The sequence below is a fragment of the Lonchura striata genome, chromosome 34 (genome assembly GCF_050655825.1).
Source record: "Lonchura striata isolate lonStrDom1 chromosome 34, ASM5065582v1, whole genome shotgun sequence".
Classification (NCBI taxonomy): Eukaryota; Metazoa; Chordata; class Aves; order Passeriformes; family Estrildidae; genus Lonchura; species Lonchura striata.
In genome coordinates, this window is record NC_140736.1 from 4,335,336 (window position 1) to 4,351,414 (window position 16,079).

At 48.5% G+C, this 16,079-nt stretch overlaps 1 protein-coding gene across 1 annotated transcript in view; it reads right to left on the minus strand.

Annotated features, from left to right (window-relative positions):
- The window catches only part of LOC144247725 (uncharacterized), a 46,136-nt gene that overhangs the window by 16,124 nt on the left and 13,933 nt on the right, over positions 1-16,079 (minus strand). The window contains 2 exon segments of the mRNA XM_085564866.1: positions 3-1,853; positions 2,358-6,102. Coding sequence (XP_085420992.1) covers positions 3-1,853; positions 2,358-2,684 — 2,178 coding nt within the window. The 5' untranslated portion in view covers positions 2,685-6,102.

The following is a 16,079-nucleotide window of genomic DNA, read 5'->3' on the forward strand; positions in this document are numbered from 1 at the left end:
CACTCGTAGGGCCTCTCCCCAGTGTGGATCCTCTGGTGCTTGACGAGCTGTGAGTTGCTCTTGAATCCCTTCCCACAGTCGGGGCAGCAGAAGGGCCTCTCCTCTCTGTGAACCAGATAGTGCTGGAAGAGATTGGCTCTGGTCTTAAACCTCTTCCCACACTCAGAACACTCGTAGGGCCTCTCCCCGGTGTGAATCCTCTGGTGCTGGATTAGGCTGGAGCTGCATCTGAAGCTGTTCCCACACTCAGAACACTCGAAGGGCCTCTCTCCAGTGTGGGTCCTCTGGTGATTGAGGAGTTGGGAGCTCCATCTGAAGCTCTTCCCACACTCCCCACACTCGTAGGGCCTCTCCCCTGTGTGGATGCGCTTGTGCATGATGAGCTCGGAGTTGTGCCTGAATCCCTTCCCACAGACAAGGCAGCAGAAGGGCCTCTCCTCTCTGTGAACCAGATAGTGCCGGAGGAGACTGGAGCTGGTCTGAAACCTCTTCCCACACTCGGAACACTCGTAGGGCCTCTCCCCTGTATGAATCACCTGGTGACAGAAGAGGTGGGATCTACGCCTGAAGCTCTTCCCACACTCCCCACACTCGTAGGGGCTCTCCCCAGTGTGGATCCTCTGGTGCACCATCAGAACAGAGCTGCACCTGAAGCCCTTCCCACACTCTCCACACTCGTAGGGCCTCTCTCCAGTGTGGGTCCTCTGGTGCTTGGTCAGGCTCCAGCTCATGCTGAAGCTCTTCCCACACTCCCCACACTCGTAGGGCTTCTCTCCAGTGTGGGTCCTCTGGTGCTTGTTCAGGCTGCAGCTCAGGCTGAAGCTCTTCCCACACTCCCCACACTCGTAGGGCCTCTCCCCTGTGTGGATGCGCCGGTGGGTGATGAGGGTGGAGTTCTTCCTGAATCCCCTCCCACAGTCGGGGCAGCAGAAGGGCCTCTCCTCTGTGTGAACCGGATAGTGCTGGAAGAGATTGGCCCTGGTCTGAAACCTCTTCCCACACTGGGAACACTCGTAGGGTCTCTCCCCTGTGTGGCCCACCTGGTGCCTGATCAGGCTGGAGCTTCGGCTGAAGCTCTTCCCACACTCCCCACACTCGTAGGGCCTCTCCCCGGTGTGGATGGGCCGGTGGTTGATCAGGCTGCAGCTGCGTTTGAACCTCTTCCCACACTCCCCACATGCGTAGGGCCGTTCCTCACTGTGGGTGCTGTGGTGCTTGACGAGGTCTGAATTGTGCTTGAATCCCTTCCCACAGTCGGAGCAGCAGAAGGGCCTCTCCTCTGTGTGAACCGGATAGTGCCGGAGGAGATTGGATATGGTCTGAAACCTCTTCCCACACTCGGAACACTCGTAGGGCCTCTCCCCTGTGTGAATCACCTGGTGACAGAAGAGGTGGGATCTCTGCCTGAAGCTCTTCCCACACTCCCCACACTCATAGGGCTTCTCTCCAGTGTGGATCCTCTGGTGCACCGTCAGCTCAGAGCTCCTCCTGAAGCCCTTCCCACACTCCGAGCACTTGTGGGGCTTCTCCCCATCACGGAGCTGTTCAGGGTCCCCCAGCTCCGAGCTCTGGCTCCGTCTCCGGCCGCCTCCCCGGCCCAGGGTGGCTCTTTCCCCCTCAGATCCCCGCGATCTGCCTTTGCAGCCCCTCCTCGTGCGGGATCTCCGGGGCTTTTCCTCCCCGTCGGGTTCCTGCGCCGTGGAGCCGCTCAAAACGGCCTCTTCCACCAGGTTCTGCCGCGGGGATTTGTCCTCCCTGCTCTCCATCCTCGGCTCCTGCTCGGGGCAGGAAGGACCAGGAGAGGCTCTTCCTCTTCCTCGCAGCCTCCCAGGGGCTGGGAATGGCAACTCCTGCTTTGGGGAAAACAAGGGATGGGCACGATGAGCTGGAAGCTCCCTCTCTGCCCGTCCATCTCGAGAAGTCCCCGGCCACCTGGGCTCCATAAGAACCTCCCAAACACCGAGATCCAGCCCTGAAAAAGCCTCCCGGGAGCTCCCCGTCCCTGCTCCCTCCCCTCGGCTCTTCGGGGCTCCCCCCTGTCCCAGCTGCGGGGGTCACGCTGGGATTGGGGGTCCCCCTTCTCCTCGCTGCCCGCCCTCCCCAGGCTGCCGGCAGTCCCGGCCATCCCAAAAGCTCCCCCCTCTTGGCTCTCCCCATTCGGGGCTGCCGGGGCTGCTCGGGCTCCCGGGCTCCCTTCTGCCCTTCTTCTCCGCTCGGGGCCGCAGGGGCTCCAAGGAGTCCCCCCGAGGGGCCTTTTCCGCTCCGCTTCGCACTTCTTCCTTCTCCAAACACGCCCCAAAAAACCCAGCCCCGGCACCCCCCAGGAGATCTGGCCCGAGCTGCCCCTCCCCGCTCACCTGCGGGATGGGGGCGATGATCCCACAGGTGGGGGCTGCGAATTCAGGCAGGGCTCCACCGCGCCATCCCCTCGGCTCCGCTCCATCCGCCTTTGTCCCTCCTCTTCCTCCTCCTGCCGCTCCTCCTCTTCCATCCCCCTGCTCCTCCTCCTCCTCCCTGAGCCCACCTCCCGCTCCTCCTGCATCCCTGCCCTTCCCTCCCTGCCCTTCCTTCCCCCTCCTCCTGCTCTCTGTGCCCACCGCCTTCTGCTCCCTCATCCCTCCTCTTCCATCGCTCCTCCTCCTCCTCCTCCTGTGTCCCGTCCCCTCCTGCCTGTCCTCCTTCATCCCTTCCCTTCCATCCTCCTCCTCCTCCCCCTCGCCATCCCCACCTCCTTCTCCTCCTTCATCCCTCCCGCTCCTCCTCCCCTGCAGCGCTTGGAGGGACTGTGCTCTGCCGGAATCCTACTGGGATCCTACTGGGAGCGACTGGGACTGTACTGGCACCGTACCGGGATCATCCTGGAACCATACGAGTGAACTAAGGAGGAAGATAAAAGAGCGAACTAGGGGACCAGAAGCGCGGCAGTTTGGCGGAGCGCTGGCTCCCCTCTGTCGCCGCAGCGCTGCTTTGCTTTGCTCTCATATACTCTATTAAATGAATTAAATAAATTCTGTTAATCGGATCAGATGGCCTCTTGTGCTCAATCATAACAAAAATGATTTTTATTTTTAATCTGGCTGAATAAATTCTCATTTATCCCTTCTGTGGGAAGGGATTCAAGGACAACTCACAGCTCATCACCCACCAGCGCATCCACACTGGGGAGAGGCCCTACGAGTGTTCTGAGTGTGGGAAAAGGTTTCAGACCAGCTCCTGTCTCCTCCGGCACTATCACAGTCACACAGAGGAGAGACATTCTGCTGCACCGACTGCGGGAAGGCATTCAAGGACAACTCACAGATCGTCAAGCACCAGAGGATCCACACGGGGGAGAGGCCCTACGAGTGTCCCCAGTGTGGGAAGAGATTCTCAGTGAGCTCCCACCTGACCCGACACCAGCAGAGGCACCGGTAAGGGAAGCCCTGCGAGTGCCCCGAGTGCGAGAAGAGCTAAACTCCATCCCCCACGGGAGGAGCCACACTGGGCACAGCCCTGGTGACCCACATTCCCTGTGATCCATGTTGGGAACTGTCCTAGGGTGACATTATGATGCTGGTATCCCCAGTCGTGTGTTCTGTTTTTGTTTGATACTATGTTCTGTGCTTTCAGAACTGACTCTGAAAGTGAAGGTTTTATTTGTCTTGTTATCAGTCGGCTCACCTCCTGTCTTGGTTTGACAAGACAGGAGTCTGTGAAAGAGGGCAAAGCCTCCTGTGCAGTGGAGAAGGTAAACCCCCTCCCTCCGAATTACTAGGATTTTTAAATAAAAAGGCTCTCATGCAAAGATATGGGAATGGGAGTAACAATTCTTTACTAGGAGAAAACTAGATAACAATTTAAAAAGGCAAATGCAATTGGTACAAACAAAAACTAGTGATAAAGTCCATGTTATAAATGAGAATTTATTCAGCCAGATTAAAAATAAAAATCATTTTATTTGCAGTCAAATTATGTCTTGTCAGCCGCACGGAAAGGACAGAGCCGCGCCCGGGGTCGACCCTGGGTGTGCAACAAGGAGTCAGCCTCAGCAGAGGTTTTCTCCTATGCCCACACACTTCCATCCTGGCACAGGCAGTTTTTATAGGGAAAATTCCACCTGAGGCCAAGATTTGAGCAGTTAGTCTTTTCTTCTATTCAGAGTCTAAAGGTTAAAAAGATTTTCTTTTTTTCAATGTCCAGAGTAGTTGAATTATTGGTGAGAGTTTACGGGAAGGCTGCATTCACATGGATCTGTCTGAGGATTTCCATGATATCCATCTTGGACGATCAGCACTGATGATAGTGATGATCAACACCTGGAGCCCAGACATGGCCCATCTCCTGGCCAAGCCACATCCTTTTACTTGTAAATCAGTTCCCAATATACATCCAGTCTCGCCTGTAAAGAGGGGGGGGGGGGGGGAACTAATACGACGGGCATGATTTCACAAATATCCAATATTACATATTTCATACGAGGAATGGCGCGAATTATATTTATTACACATAACAATCCCCCACCTTCTATATTAACTCATTAATTTGCGCCTTAATTTCTACCTCTATTCACTTCCAAGGTAGTGTGTTGACTACCTTGAGACCGGGTTTTAGTTTACATCTGGAATATCTTGGTAAATTTTGTGGTTTTGTTCTTTTCCCTTTATTCGCCTTTCAAATTTTTGCTAGAGCCTCAGCCGCCCTGCTGTGAGGAATTTCTTCTCCCAGTGTCATTATTTTTGGTATTTGATTTGTTTTTCCAAGTGCAGCTTCTGTGTCTGTGGGTAAAGCTGCTATTTGCATCCCCTGTACCACCGAATGGATGAGTCTTATAAAACAGGGGACGAAACAGGGTAGGAATATGACTCCTGCTATTGAACATAAAATGAAGAAAATTATTTTCTTCCACCAAGCCCCATCAAACAAATGATCCCACCAAGATGCTTGGAGAAGTGAGTTCCACTTTTGTACTGGAACATGGGCTACTTGTTTAATTTTTGTGGTTAGATTTCTAATGGTTTTTCTATAATCATCTATTTCTACACAGCACTGAGATTTGTTAAATTTTCCACACACACCTCCTTCTCCAGCTAGTAAGTAATCAAGGGCTATCCTATTTTGATATACAAAAGCCCTCATTTGAGAGTGTTGCTGGGATAATAATTCAAAAGAGTACCTGAAGTGTGATTGGATACAATCTCCACTACAACTTGCAACTTTATTAAGCGATTTAAATAGATGGGGGTTTGGTATCCCCACGACCCATCCAGTACAGTTACATTCATTATAAACTGGAATTGAGATTTCCCTGTGCTCTTTTGATGCAGTTGATGAGCTGACTGTCCATTTTCACGGTATGTTTTTGATTTCCCCTTTAATTTGTATACCCCTTGTTGAGTGTTTGTCTCAAGATATTGTTAATTAGGCTTACCCCTGCTGCAGTTCCATGAGGTGAGGGATAACTTCTCTGGGTATTTATCTCTAAGTTCCCCCTTGAGGCACATGGCTAGGCTCAGGCTCACCAGGATTACTCCCACTGCTAGGATCCCTCTGCCGTTCCCAGCGCCCACTGGGGTGCTTCCAGCGGCGGGGCAAACCATCTTCTTGGCAGCGGGAATCTTCGTCTGTGGTTTCATGCTCAGGCTGAGTTGCAGACCTGTTTAGAATTGCCTCCCGGGTGTAGTTCAGCAGAGCCTGCGCGTTGTTCAACCTATGACACTCAACAATCATAATTTTAGTTTTCCAAGTAATTTTTCCCTTAATCCGTTCTAATATGGGAAAACATCAGCTTATTGAATTTAATTTGAAACAATCTCAGCCTTCTGGCTATTACCAGAAAACGGATAGTCAGCTCTGACTCCTGCTCAAAGCACTCCCACATAACCCACTTAGTTGGAGCAGTCTAACAGTATTCATAGGGGAAGCACACAAAAAGGATAATAGTTACACTCTGGCCCAGAAAGTTTGATTGGGATGTTTTCAGTCAGTTACTTTGCGGGTGCAGGGTTATCTTCATATCTCCAGGGCGGGAGGTGATTTTCCACTCTGGTGCCTGATCCTGGAGTTCGACTTTCTTTATCCTTGATGCGTGTGTCCACCCCTTTTCTGCAGTTCCTATAGCAGTATCTGTGGTTAAAAGAACAATGAAGGGTCCCTCCCAATGAGGCGTTAATGGAGATTCCCTCCACGCTTTTACAAGCACTTTGTCCCCAGGTTGTATTTTATGTATGGAGAAGCCAAGAGGACTGTGCTGCATGATCACCCCCTGCTTTCACAATTCTTCAAGATTCTTATTTAATGCTATTAGGTATGGTTGTATTTGTCTATCCTCTAATCTCGGATGCCTTACAGGCATACCGTGGGTATAAGGCATCCTGTATAACATTTCAAAAGGTGAAAGTCCTGTTTCAGAGTGAGGCATAGTCCTTTTATTTAATAAGGACAACGGGAGGCATTTTGTCCATGACATTCTTGTTTCTAACATCAATTTGGCTAATTGGGCTTTTAGTGTTTGATTCATCCTCTCAACTTGTCCTGAGCTCTGGGGGTGCCACGGGGTGTGGTATTCCCACCGAATGCCTAAAGCATCTGCCAATTGCTTAATAATTTTTGATGTGAAATGTGTTCCCTGGTCAGAATCAATGTAGCTTACTAACCCCTATCGTGGTTACCCAGTGGGTTAGTTTGTCCACTATGACTAGTAGGAATTTGTATCTCCCGACCTTAGGTAGATCAGTGAAATCTACCTGGACCCTTTCAAAAGGCCGGTAAGCTGCTGGGCGACTCCCCATTGTTGACCTTTGGGAGTTTGCTCGATTTATTTTTCTGCAAATTATACACCCCTGTACCTCTTGTTTAGCCAATTTGTATATACGTCTGCAGCCAAAGAATCTTAGGAATTGTTCTGCCAGAGCTCGGGCTCCCCAGTGTGTTTGTTGATGTAATCTTTTTAAAATTTTCCTGGTGTATTCCTTTGATAACAATTCCCGCCCGTCTGATAGCTTCCACTTACCTTCTTCTAACCGTCCCCCCATCTCTTGATAAGCCTTTATCTCTTTTTCAGAGGGGTGGTAAGGGAATTCTTGAGCTTTTCCTTTCCCAAGTTCTGGGGTACTCAGTTTTAACAAAGCAGCACTCTTTGCCTCTTTGTCGGCTAAATTGTTTCCTCAAGTCCTGAATTGCATCCCAGTTTGGTGTTCCTTTACATGGAACACAGCAATAGCTTCTGGTCCCCTGATGGCTTTTAGGATTTGTCTAATTATTTCTTCATGAATTAGCCCTTTTCCCCGTGTGTTTAGCAGACCCCCTATTTTCCAAAGGTGTGTACTACCCCAAATGCGTATTTGGAGTCAGTGAAAATTGTTCCCTTTTTCCCTTCAAGTCCCAGTAGAGCCCTGTATACAACATGCAGCCCACAGGCCTGTGCCGACCACCCTGCACTCAGGGGCCTGGATTCTACCACCCTTCCCATCTTCCCGTCTATGACTGCATATCCTGACTTGCTTTTACCTTCCACAATTTTTGCAGAACCGTCCACAAACCATTTTTCCCCTTCTTCGAGTTCTTCTTCTAAATCTGGTCGTATTTTGGTCTGTAATTCTATAATTTCAGCACAGTTATGGAGGGGGTCCCCTGGGACTGCCCCAAACAGGAATTGGGCAGGATTTTGTGCCGGGGTAGTCTTTAGCTCCAGGTCCTGGGAGTGGATTAGGATGGCTTCGTATTTCAGAAGCCTGGCGTCTGTCAGCCACTTGCCAGCTTTTTGCTGCAAGATGCTTCTTACATTATGGGGGAGTAGATGGTTAATGAAGCCCCAAATGTTACCTTTTTGGCTTCTTCTACTAATATTGCCACTGCCACAATTGCATGTAAACAGGTGGGCCACCCCCTGCTGACAGGGTCCAGGAGCTTGGATAGATAACCGACTGGTTTCTTGGCCCCTGCCCAGTCCTGGGTCAGAACCCCGTGGGCAGTGTGGTTACTAACATCCACAAAGAGCTGAAAGGGCCTTTTTATGTTAGAGAGTTATAGAGCTGCTATGAGGGTTTCTTTCAATCCTTGGTAACCCTCTTCATTATTTTTTAGTCCACTTAAGTCTGTCTGTGGTAAGTTTGTCATATAAAAACCTTACCTTTTCACTGTATCCTTCGATCCATTGTCTGCAAAAGCCCAAAAGTCCCAGTAATTGCCCGATTTCTCTTTTTGTCTTAGGAGAGGGTAATGCAATTTTCCTGCCACCCGGTCTGGATCTAGTTTCTTTTTCCGTTTTGTTAACTAGTGCCCTAAATATTTTACTTCAGGTCCAGTGAATTGTAATTTAGACTTTGAAACTTTCAACCCTTGTCCTCCCAGGAAGTTTAATAAAGCTATGGTTCCAGCCCTGACTTCTTCCTCCTTAGAGCCAGCTACCAATAAGTCATCTACATATTGTAACAGTTTGGTCCCATTCTCATTTTAGGCGTAAAATGCACAACACAACTTTATACTGACTAGCAACAAAACAAATTCACTACTGATTTCTAAAAATTGTGGTTGAGAAGCGAAACACGCTTAGATTTCAACCCTGCAGAGCAGCAGCAGCTTGTGCTGCTTTTAAAACTGCCGCCTGCAGGAACGGAGACTTCTCATGCTACGTGGCTGAGCCGGGCTCCCCCCGCCACCCATGGGTGTCAGGGAAGCCCGAGCCGGGCTCCCCCCGCCGCCCATGGGTGTCAGGGAAGCCCGAGCCATGCTCCCCGCCACTATCGGGGTAGGTCGGAGCCCTCTCCCCCTCCCGCAACGGAGAAACCAAAGCCGCTCCGCACCGCTGCGAAGGGCAGGGGCAGGCAGAGCCCCCCGCTCCCTCTGAGCCGGCACCGCCGCCTCTGCCGCTGCCACGCGGGTTCTAAAAACTGCAGAGCCACGCTGCCTGCGGCTGCACGGGGCTGCGCAGCCTTTTTAAAACATTAACCCAAGGGCCATTTTACTGCTCCCGTGTCCCATATTTAAAAGTTTTCCTTACCGTATTCTAAGTCAGTGTCTGTAAGCCGTTCCAAGAAGTCAGCAACCCGCATGCTAAAATGTGTATTTCAGTCCTGTCCCGGACTGAGTCTTACCAAGTGTTTAAACCGATCTATTCCCGACCAAAACTTGCCAACCTAGTTACCTCACGGCGAACCGGTCCGTGGATTTTCAGTTGGAGGAACAGCGAGCTCTCTTTTACCTTTTTGTCGGGCTCCCCGAGCCCGGGGCCAGTGAGGTTTACCAGTTTCTCAAATCCACGAGAACGTACCTTCCCTCCCCCGACCCGTCCGTGGGTGGATCCCCGTAACTCCCCGAGTTTCAGGTCGTATGCGTGTTGTGAGTATACCGGAATCCTTTCGCTTCCCCCGTTGAGATAAGTAGAAGATAATTTGTTCACTGTGGTATTCTTGCTTACCTTCGTTTGCATAAGAATGTACTGGTGTGTCTTTGAAATGCTTATTTGCTTACAAGGTGATAAGGAGGTTGAGATTAAAAGTCCTGGGTGTGTGTATCTGGTCTGCTTGCTGTATCTCAAAAGAAGAGACTTAGAAGCTATCACAACGACCAGACTCAGACTACATCTGGAGAGTCACGCCTGCAAGGAGAAGTGGGGGGATAAAAGGAAGGTTGGGACAGAACATTTTTGCGCGCTGTTGGTGGAGCAGGAGACTCCCGCCCGCCCAGCGCTGTGCTTTGCCTGCCTTACTCGCTTGCTATTTTAAATAAAATTGCTTTATTGAATTAAGACACTTCAAATTGCCGTGTCACAATTTATAACAATTTGGTGCCGTGACTCGGATGGAGAAGTAGATCAGTCGCTACGGGACGATCGGGAGGCGCCCCGCCCTTATGGCGGCCCGGCTGCCCCAGGCTTTCTGATCACTCTCCACCGACGAACCTAAATTGAGTAACGGGCAAAGGAGAACCGGTTACCCCTGTAAACTTTGTGCACGAAGAACCAGCGAAGACGCAGGACGCGTGAGTATAGGCCGGTTTCCCGCTTGGTTTGGGGTGGTTTTCCCGGAGTGCTGTGTGTGAGAGGTCTCGTGGAGACCAAGTGAGTGCGGACTCTGTATTAGTGCGTTTTCCATTCCCCGCGAGGGGCTGGGCCACGAACCAGGGGAGCACGTGTGTGAGAAATTGAGTGCACTCCGGAAGATGGGACAGAGGAAAAGCAAGCCCTCTGGTCCCATGGGAGAGGGGACCCGTGCTAAGCTTCCCCAGATTCCCAGGGATAGCCCCTTGGGTTTGATGATAATTAATTGGGATGCTTTCCCATCTAGAAAAGGGAAAGACAAAGTTAAAATGATACATTATTGTATGGAAGTGTGCGGGAAGGGCCTAACCCTAATTCCCGTGCAAGGAATGTAGAACAAAGGGAGAATCGGGAGCAGAGTTATATTTCTAGGGAAGGAAAAGAAAGAGGTCGTGAAATTGTCTGCTTCTACTGTGGAAAGAAGGGACATATGAAGAGGGGATGCAGACAACGGATAGCGGATGAGAAGGCCTTTAAGGAAGATTAGGGGTGTCAAGGGCTCTATTTGTTGGGGAAGAAACATCATGAGGAGCCCTTGGTAAAGCTTAAAGTGGGACCCCAACAACAAGAGATGGAATTTTTAGTGGATACCGGGGCTGAAAGATCCACGGTGCAAGCCTTGCCGCTTGGATGTAAAAAGTCACCTGACACTGTACATGTAATTGGGGCAAAAGGAGAGCCCTTTGAGGTATCTGTTATCAAGGATGTGATGGTAGAAACTGATTCCAAATGTGGTATAGGTTCTTTACTACTGGTACCTGAAGCAGATTACAATTTATTAGGGAGAGATCTGATAATAGAATTGGGTATTAATTTAGAAGTTGTAAATAAAGAATTACAGATAAAGCTCTGCCCTTTAAGGGTGGAGGATGAAAAGAAAATTAATCCTGAGGTGTGGTATACCCCAGAAACGGTGGGGAAATTGCAGATTAAGCCTTTCTCAGTGGAAATAAGTGATCCTGGCAAACCCGTAAGAATAAAACAATACCCTATCCCTAGGGAGGGAAAATTAGGACTAAAACCTGAAATAGATAGGTTATTGGAAAAAGGGCTTTTAGAGCCCTGTGTGTCTCCCTTCAATACTCCCATCCTGCCTGTAAAGAAGTCAGATGGGTCCTACAGATTGGTGCACGATTTAAGAGAAATAAATAAGAGGACTTTGGCCCGGTTTCCAGTAGTTGCAAATCCATAAAAAGATTTAAAGGTAATTGAATCCGGACCACTAAGTAACTCCTGGTCTGCACAAGCTTGTGAATTATATGCAGTACTCAGGGCTTTAAGGTTATTAAAAGGAAAAATTGGAACAATATACACAGACTCTAAATATGCATATGGGATAGTGCACACATTTGGAAAAATTTGGGAAGAGAGGGGACTTATAAACTCACAGGGAAAAGATCTAATTCATCAAGAGCTAATTGTCCAAGTTTTAAATGCCTTAAGGGGCCCGGCTCAAATTGCTGTGGTCCACTTAAGGGGACACCAGAGAGGATTGGACTTTAGAAACAGGGGAAATAATTTAGCTGACCAAGAAGCCAAGAAAGCAGCCCTACAAACTCGGGGGGACATGGGGCAGAGCGACACTGTATCTGTGGACTCCCCCAAAGAAAAATGGCAAATATATAGTTTTACCACTCAAGAAAAGGAAAAATTACAAAAGATGGGAATTGAGGAGGGGTCTGAAGGGCAATGGAAGCTCCCAGATGGGAGAACTGTTTTACCTAAAAGCAAGGCCTCAGAAATTTTGCAAAGATTGCATGACCAGACTCATTGGGGAACTCAGGCATTAGTAGATCAATTTGCCACTAAATATGTGAGTATTGGAATCTATGATTTGGCTAAAAGAGTAGTGGGAGATTGTCTGATCTGTCAAAAAGTAAACAGAAAACATCTTAGGGAAAGGCCCATGGGAGGAAGGGAATTAGCTCACAGGCCTTTTGCCAAAATACAAATAGACTTCACTGAATTGCCTAAAGTGGGTAGATATAAATATTTGTTAGTAATAGTAGATCATCTCACCCATTTTGTAGAAGCTTACCCCACTACTCGGACTACTGCTCAGACAGTGGTCAGAATATTATTAGAAGAAATAATCCCTAGATATGGGATAGTAGAAACAATAGATTCTGATAGGGGACCCCACATGCCATATGATTTGGAGGAACCCCGAGACCACCCCTGGTTGAAGGACTATAAAATAACCTCATATATTATTGCCTTAATGAAACGCCGCAATGAACTTTGGGAAAAAGGAATCATTACGCAAAGACCCCCTTTAGATTTAAAAATACATAAAATATACCCAGGAGACTATGTGTTAATAAAATCCTGGAAAGAATCTACACTAACCCCACAATGGGAAGGTCCTTATCTTGTGTCACTCACTACAGAAACTGCAATTCGAACTGCAGAAAGAGGATGGACACATGCCAGTCGAGTAAAAGGACCAGTTAACAACACTGTGTGGCAAATAACCAGTCCTCCCGGGAACCTGAAATTGAAGTTACAGAGAAACTAATGGACTCTTATCAGATTGAATACACATCAGACTTATATTACTTAGATAGTGGACTAATTAGTAATTCAAGTGTTAAAGTGTAAAAATCAAAATTGTAATTGCTATCCTTTTGTATGCTATATCTGTAAGGTGTGTGGGGAACGGTGGTGGTCACATTGCAACAGAGGGTATCCTCCACGAGGAACTTGCAATTCCTGTTGGAACGTACAAAGAGAGATTACAGCTTGGGTACTGACCTGTAAAGTGACTAGAGGGGAAATCCGATTGGAATCTAAAGAGTGGTGGGAAATTTTCTCAAAGGGCATTCACCCAGACTATTACTGCTACCATACAAACGAGCCGAGCCCATTTGTGGCAGAGATCATAGAAGGCCTTTGTAGGAAAGACCTAAAAGGGGTTAGTTGTACCGCACCGGAGGTAAAAGATCAGAATTGGCGTTCTTATTGCATGCGGCAAGGCACTAGAGGGCATAAATCCCCTCCTGAAGAATACTCTTGCTGCCGAGAAGATGGTACACCCTGTGGCTCGAAGCACCCGAGTCGACGGGCGAGGCAGAGGAGTAAACAGCTGTGGAGGAAGGAGCCCTCAGGATGGAATACGCAAGCAATATTTGCGGAACTACCCCGGGACTGGGAGTAACAAAGGCAGAAATAGTTTTTGGGCTCAAGGGTATTTTGGTGATAACCAGCTAATAGAGGGAAAGAAGTCACAAGGGTATAATTGTTGCAGTGTGAGAAACCAGACCCCACATGCCATTTGCTTACTGCTTGTGATTTTCCTTTGTATATCTTGTAATACTGCGGAAATAACAACTCATGAACCTTTCAAGTGGACTTTAGGAAGATGGGAGGATTCACGAGTTATAAGGAGCAATACTACAGCTGGAGCTCCCACTTTCCAGTTACCTGTGGCATCCTTAGGTACTCGTTGGGGTTCCCATTGGGTTTCATCGTTATATGTGTCCTGCTTCGAATCCTGGTAAAGGGTATTGCAATAGTCCTGGACAATATTACTGTGCATATTGGGGTTGTGAAACAATAGCTGGTACATGGGACCGCCCCACTCCTGATCCATACATTAAGGTGGTCTGGAAGCCAGATGGTTGTATTCCTCCCAGCTACTGGACAGGTCATAAACCCCCAGAAAATATTTGCAGGAATATACAAATTACTGCATTAAGGCCAGAGGATAGTATATGGTTAATTGGAAAAACTTGGGGCGTTCGCTTATATTCGGCTGATTTTGGCAATTTTGGTAGCTTAATATTTATAAAGAAGGAACTTGTGCCCCCTGATCCTGAACCTGTAGGGCCAAACCCAGTGTTATTAGAAAAGAAGGTTGTTTTAGCCAACCAAACAAAAGAAAGGGATCAGACCCAGAATAAAATTCAGAATGAAAACACTTCAGGAGACAAACAGGAAAAAACCCAGGAGGGTAATATACTCTGGAAGGTTATGAAAGCAAGTTATGGTGTCCTAAATAGAACCAACCCAAAACTGACGGAAGACTGTTGGCTGTGCTATAATTTAAGACCCCCATTTTATGAAGCCATAGGGGTCACTGCAAAGCCCAGAAGGGTGAATGGAACTAATCCGAATCAGTGTTTGTGGAAAAAGGGTAAAGAGACAACACCGGGGCTTACCTTGGCTCAGGTAACAGGGAAAGGGACATGCATAGGAAAAATCCCAACACAAAGAGAATACCTTTGTGGAGTAATAGAAACAGGTGGAAAGAAACCGGCTGACTGGCTATTGCCAGCAGCTAACACTAAGTGGGTATGTAACATTCTGGGTGTCACACCGTGCATCTCACTGAAACTGTTTAATCCAAGCCAAGACTACTGCATCCAGGTAACTATTATGCCCAGAATTACCTACCATACAAGTGACTACATATATGAACAACAAACTGTGCCAGAACACCATCTAATGAAAAGGGAACCCCTCACTGCCTTAACTATTGCAACTCTCCTTACCATCGGGGGAATAGGAGCTGGAACTGGGGTGGCATCCCTAGTAAATCAACAAAAGGAATTTAAAGCATTAAGAATTTCAGTAGATGAAGATCTGAGTAAAATTGAGCAGGCCATCGATGGATTGGTAAAATCATTAAGGTCCCTATCTGAGGTGGTGTTGCAGAACAGAAGGGGTTTAGACTTGCTATTATTACAACAAGGGGGATTGTGTGTAGCCCTGAAGGAGGAATGCTGTGCATACGCTGATCATACTGGAGTTGTTACAGACACCATGGCAGAATTAAGGAGAAGATTAGAGCAGAGAAAGAGGGAAAGAGAGGCACAGCAAAGTTGGTATGAATCATGGTTCAATCAATCTCCTTGGTTAACTACCTTGTTATCCACCCTTGCAGGACCTCTGATACTGATAATATTGGGACTGACCTTTGGGCCATGCATCTTCAATAAGGCAATAAAAATAGTGAAGGGACGCTTAGAGGCAGCACATTTAATGCTCATTAGGGCAAAATATGAACCCATACACAATGTAGATGAGACCCTAATACTAAGTCACCAAGAGTTACAAAGATTCAGTGAACAAAATAAAGATGAACAAGAAAAAGGGGGGAATTAAGAGAAGTGGAAAATAATTTGTTCACTGTGATATACTCGCTTACCTTGGTTTGCATAAGAATGTACTGGTGTGTCTTTGAAATGCTTATTTGCTTACAAGGTGATAAGGAGGTTGAGATTAGAGTCCTGGGTGTTTGTATCTGGTCTGCTCGCTGTATCTCAAAAGAAGAGACTTAGAAGCTATCACAACGACCAGACTCAGACTACATCTGGAGAGTCCCGCCTGCAAGGAGAAGGGGGGGGATAAAAGGAAGGTTGGGACAGAACATTTTTGCGCGCCGTTGGTGGAGCAGGAGACTCCCCGGCCACCCAGCGCTGTGCTTTGCCTGCCTTACTCGCTTGCTATTTTAAATAAAATTGCTTTATTGGATTAAGACACTTCAAATTGCCATGTCACAATTTATAACACATGGGTGTCAGGGAAGCCCGAGCCGGGCTCCCCCCGCCGCCCATGGGTGTCAGGGAAGCCCGAGCTGGGCTCCCCCGCCGCCCATGGGTGTCAGGGAAGCCCGAGCCGTGCTCCCCGCCACTATCGGGGTAGGTCGGAGCCCTCTCCCCCTCCCGCCACGGAGAAACCAAAGCCGCTCCGCACCGCTGCGAAGGGCAGGGGCAGGCAGAGCCCCCCGCTCCCTCTGAGCCGGCACCGCCGCCTCTGCCGCTGCCGCGCGGGTTCTAAAAACTGCAGAGCCACGCTGCCTGCGGCTGCACGGGGCTGCGCAGCCTTTTTAAAACATTAACCCAAGGGCCATTTTACTGCTCCCGTGTCCCATATTTAAAAGTTTTCCTTACCGTATTCTAAGTCAGTGTCTGTAAGCCGTTCCAAGAAGTCAGCAACCCGCGTGCTAAAATGTGTATTTCAGTCCAGTCCCGGACTGAGTCTTACCAAGTGTTTAAACCGATCTATTCCCGACCGAAACTTGCCAACCGAGTTACCTCACGGCGAACCGGTCCGTGGGTTT